This window comes from Nanorana parkeri, unplaced genomic scaffold (genome assembly GCF_000935625.1).
Source record: "Nanorana parkeri isolate BGI_ZX_2015 unplaced genomic scaffold, ASM93562v1 scaffold1055, whole genome shotgun sequence".
In the NCBI taxonomy this organism is placed as follows: domain Eukaryota; kingdom Metazoa; phylum Chordata; class Amphibia; order Anura; family Dicroglossidae; genus Nanorana; species Nanorana parkeri.
The window spans coordinates 278,944-283,361 of record NW_017307323.1 but is presented as its reverse complement, the minus strand read 5'-3'; the positions used below and the strand labels follow the sequence as shown (position 1 = coordinate 283,361).

The following is a 4,418-nucleotide window of genomic DNA, read 5'->3' as shown; positions in this document are numbered from 1 at the left end:
CTCTCTCCTTCTCTCTCTCTCTTCACTCTCTCCTTCTCTCTCTCTCTTCACTCTCTCCTTCTCTCCTCTCTTTCTCTTCACTCTCTCTTCACTCTCTCCTTCTCTCTCTCTTCACTCTCTCCTTCTCTCTCCCTCTCTCTCCCTCTCCTTCTCTCTCCCTCTCTCTCCCTCTCCTTCTCTCTCCCTCTCTCTCCCTCTCCTTCTCTCTCTTCACTCTCCCTCTCCTTCTCTCTCTTCACTCTCTCCTTATCTCTCTCTCTCCTCTCTTCACTCTCTCCTCTCTTTCTCTTCACTCCTTCACTCTCTCTTCACTCTCTCCTTCTCTCTCTCTTCACTCTCTCCTTCTCTCTCTCTCTTCACTCTCTCTCTCCTCTCTTTCTCTTCACTCCTTCTCTCTCTCTTCACTCCTTCTCTCTCTCTCTTCACTCTCTCCGTCTCTCTCCTCTCTCTCTTCTCTCTCTCTTCTCTCTCTCTCTCTCTCTCTCTCTCTCCCCTCCCCCAACAAACGAATCAGTAATGAGAATAGTTGACAACTATTCTCATCAATTATTATCGTTTTAGTTGTTGCAGCCCTATCATTTTTAAAACCCTATGATGAAAACAGTTTAAAAACTAATTCTTTGGATGTCCTTAGGGAAAGATTTACAATTGCAATCCACTGAGCAGCAGCTGAGGAAAGTTTTCTCAAAGTTTGAAAACTGACCAGAACAAGGTATTGCACATAATGAAGGCCATGTTAATGTTTAAAGAGACCTTTTATCAAGAAACTTTTTTCAGGCTGCCCATGCGAAGGAAATGTGTGCAATTGGCACCTTCTGGTCACTTAGCAATGGTTCATCCTGTTGAGTGAATGTTCTCTGTGTACAGGGAAGTGCATCCTGCCCAGCGCTCCATTGCTGTTATTGCTGAGATGATCCACACTGCTAGTCTAGTACATGATGACGTCATTGATGGTTCTGATTCCCGGAGAGGAAAGAAGACCGTCAATCAGATATGGGGTGAAAGAAAGGTGAGATGTGTGTCCTGATGTGTCACAAGTTTCTATATACAATCCTAACTGCTAGGTACACCGTAGTGATATAAATCACATGAATCTGAGATGCAGAAGTTGCATTGACGGAAATGATTGTCAGGGGATGGAGACTGCTGGATGAGTCAAATTTACCGTAATTATCAAACAATTATATAATAAACAAATATTTGAAAACTAGATTAACAATGGAGCGTTGTCTGTGTCAACCAGTCAGGTTTTATCTCTCAAGTATATAAAATAAAACGAATTGCTATCGGCGTCAGATCCAATACCACATATGTCTTAAGCCATCACAGAAAGGGATAGCGTTACAAAGCGGATATGTTGCATGTTTCTGCCACTTCTAACGTGAAATTCATCTTTTGTTTAAGGCCGTCCTTGCTGGGGATTACATACTGTCGGCAGCGTCTGTGGCCTTGGCAAAGATTGGTAACGCCACTGTAATCTCAGTGTTATCTCAGGTCATTGAAGATTTGGTACGGGGTGAGTACTTATGCTACATGACTCAGCTCTACATTTGATTTTAAAGTGATATTGAAGTCAAAAGGATTTTAAGCTATTTCAAATGCTGATGAAATCACTTACAATGAATGCTCCAGGTGACGAGGGAGCATGAAGATTCTTTCCTGGCTCATCCGAAAGCCAGGGGGCGTGAAATGACACGCTGCCCAGCTTCTTGATTGGCCAGGAAGCCGACTCAAGTGACGAGGGAGCACAGAGCTGGCTTTCCAGTCAATCAGGAAGCTGGGCAGCGTGGCCAGGCATCGAAGCATTTGAGCGAGTACTTGCCCAACTATTCGGCACAGATACTAGTATCGGTATAGGTACATCCCTAATTGGAAGTGTTTTGTTATATCTGTTAAGTCCAAAAAATACAAGTTTATACTGACAGAACTCTTGTGATCTGATAACTTCCTGTGCTTTCTGCATGTGCACAAGGAGGGGTTATGGAGATGAGGAGAGGTTTGTGTTCTTTGTAATCCATCAGAAAATAAGTAGGCAGGGCTGGCACCACCTGCTTAAGAATTCAAAGCTGTGCTGTCATGTCAAAGAGGAATTTAGAAGCACGTTACATTTCTTGCACATCAACAGTTATTTTTCAGTACTTGCAACATCTTAATGGATAAAACCTGGTGAAATGAACATGTATTGCAGAGATGTACAAAATTATGTGGGGGGTTCTTCTTTGCCCTGACACTTAAACTCAGTGGTTCTCAACCTGGGGGTCGGGACCCCGTCGGGGGTCGAATTACGATTTGCCTGGGGTGGCCTAGCGGCCACCCAGGAGAGGAGCGCTTTCTCTGCTCCTTTTTTTTTTTTCTGACATCGGGGGTTAAAAGTAAACCTGCCGCTCCGTGTGCACAGTGAGAGGGGATAGCAGTCTTCCCCTCTTCCCCTCTCACCTCTCACCTGTCACAGTGCTGTGCTAGGACTCCTGTATTGGAGGTGACAGGGTCAATAAAGAGAACCTGTCACCTCCAATTGCTATTACACAGGGGCTTGTTACCTCTGTGTGATAGCAATGAAGTTAAGTGTGAAAAAAATAGATAAAATTATTAAAGAAATAAAAATAAAAGAATTACAAAAATAAAAAAGCGATTAAAAAGAAATAAGAAACAAATTATTAAAAATAAGAAAATTATCAAAAATAAACAATAATAAGGTGAGAGTCCTCCTCAGCCCTCTCCTAGCGCAGCAGTGTCAGTACTCCCGCCACGCCGCCAGATGTCGCTGCAGCAGCCGCGTCATCCCTAAATTTTACCGTTGGGGGTCACCACAACTTGCCAAATGTTACCAAGGGGTCCCGGCCCTAGAAAGGTTGAAAACCACTGTTTTAACTGGAAATCTTTCAGTCACGTGCAATAGAAAACAAATCACAAAGTAACCATACATCATTCAGTCTGTTCTGCCTGAATAAACACGTCTGCTGTGAGTAACATCCCTAATCTGCCTTAAAAATGTTTGTCTAGCGATTTCTTACTTGGAAGTTTATTTTGTCCTTCAGGTGAATTCCTTCAGCTGGGCTCCAAAGAGAATGAAGACGAGAGATTCGCTCACTACCTCGAAAAGACATTTAAGAAGACAGCAAGTCTCATTGCCAACAGCTGTAAAGCAGTATGTACGTTCCTCATTTGATATAGTTTAATGGAAGGTGTTCTGATTGCCATACTTCTAGATGGATCAGTGTGGATTACAATTGCAGGAAAGATGGAGGATGGTACCGGAGCTTAGACCCAGCACTTGAAGCCAGGTATAGGACTGACCAGTATTGAAGAGCTTGCAGATTATTAGTAAATGATTAGAGACGTCTCTAAGACAGTTGCTTAGTTGACTGGCAGCACTCAGGGATGTAATCTATTAGGGATGCACTGATACTGGTATTTTAGTATCGAGTACAGTACCAATAATATACAGAGTACCAGCAGTCCTATTCAGGAAGCCAGGAGGCGTGTAATGACTCACCACCTGGCTTCCTGATTAGGCGGGAAGCCGGGCGGCGTGTAATGACTCACCACCCGGCTTCCTGATCAGCTGGGAAGCCGTCCCCGTGCTTCTTGTCACTAGGTGATGAGACAGCATGGAGCCAGCTTTCTGGCCAGTCAGGAAGCCGGGCGTCGTGTCATTGCACGGCGCCCCGCTTTCTGAAGTCGGCTCCAGGCTCCCTCATCCTGAGGTGACGAGGGAGCATGAAGCCGGCTTCCCAGCCAATCAGAAAGCCGGGCGTCGTGTCATTGCACGGCGCCCAGCTTCCTGACCAATCAGGAAGCCGGGCAGCGTGTAATGACGCGGTTGGTGCCACCAATAGCAAAACTTGTTAAAGAGGTCACCAGCACACCATATTGAAGTGCAGAACACGTCTGTTTGACGCTTTATGTCAAAACAAATAACGTTTTGGGGCCACAGAGGGACACGTCATTTCATTTCAAGCCTGATGAAGGGGACCCTGTGTGGCCCCAAAACTTTATTTGTTTTGACATGAAGCGTCAATAAACAGACGTGTTCTGCACTTCAATATGGTGTGCTGGTGACCTCTTTACCATGGCTAGTAGCCCTGTGAAGTTTTTTCATTTTATGTTACTGCCCCAGAGACATACCGAGATGTGAGCGGAAACCTTTTCAAGGTGAGATCTTAGTTGTTACCTGAACAGGTTTCCCCATTGAAAGGTTCCCCTTACTTCTTGGTATAGTGGCAGCAGTCAAATTTTGAATATCCCATCAGTTTCAGTCCTGGTGACAATAGAGGGGCGAATCTCCTCTGCAAGAAAAACCTGACAGGGGTTCTAACCTTTCTATATAAAAAAAAAAAATTAGATTTCCATAGCCAATTAACTTGTTTGTAGCCCCCCCCCCCCCCCCCCCCCCCCCCCCCACGGGCAACAAAGAG

General features: G+C 44.9%; 2 protein-coding genes across 3 annotated transcripts in view; one reads left to right on the top strand and one right to left on the bottom strand.

The window, feature by feature from the left end:
• The window catches only part of LOC108796099 (UPF0061 protein azo1574-like), a 67,680-nt gene that overhangs the window by 56,629 nt on the left and 6,633 nt on the right, over nt 1-4,418 (bottom strand). The gene's annotated exons all lie outside the window — the stretch shown is intronic.
• PDSS1 (prenyl (decaprenyl) diphosphate synthase, subunit 1) overlaps nt 1-4,418 on the top strand; it is a 19,603-nt gene that overhangs the window by 10,906 nt on the left and 4,279 nt on the right. For both annotated transcript variants that reach the window (XM_018567522.1, XM_018567521.1), the window contains exons 5-7: nt 868-1,009; nt 1,405-1,516; nt 3,039-3,148. In XM_018567522.1, the coding sequence (XP_018423024.1) occupies nt 868-1,009; nt 1,405-1,516; nt 3,039-3,148 (364 nt within the window). The remainder of the gene's footprint in view (nt 1-867; nt 1,010-1,404; nt 1,517-3,038; nt 3,149-4,418) is intronic.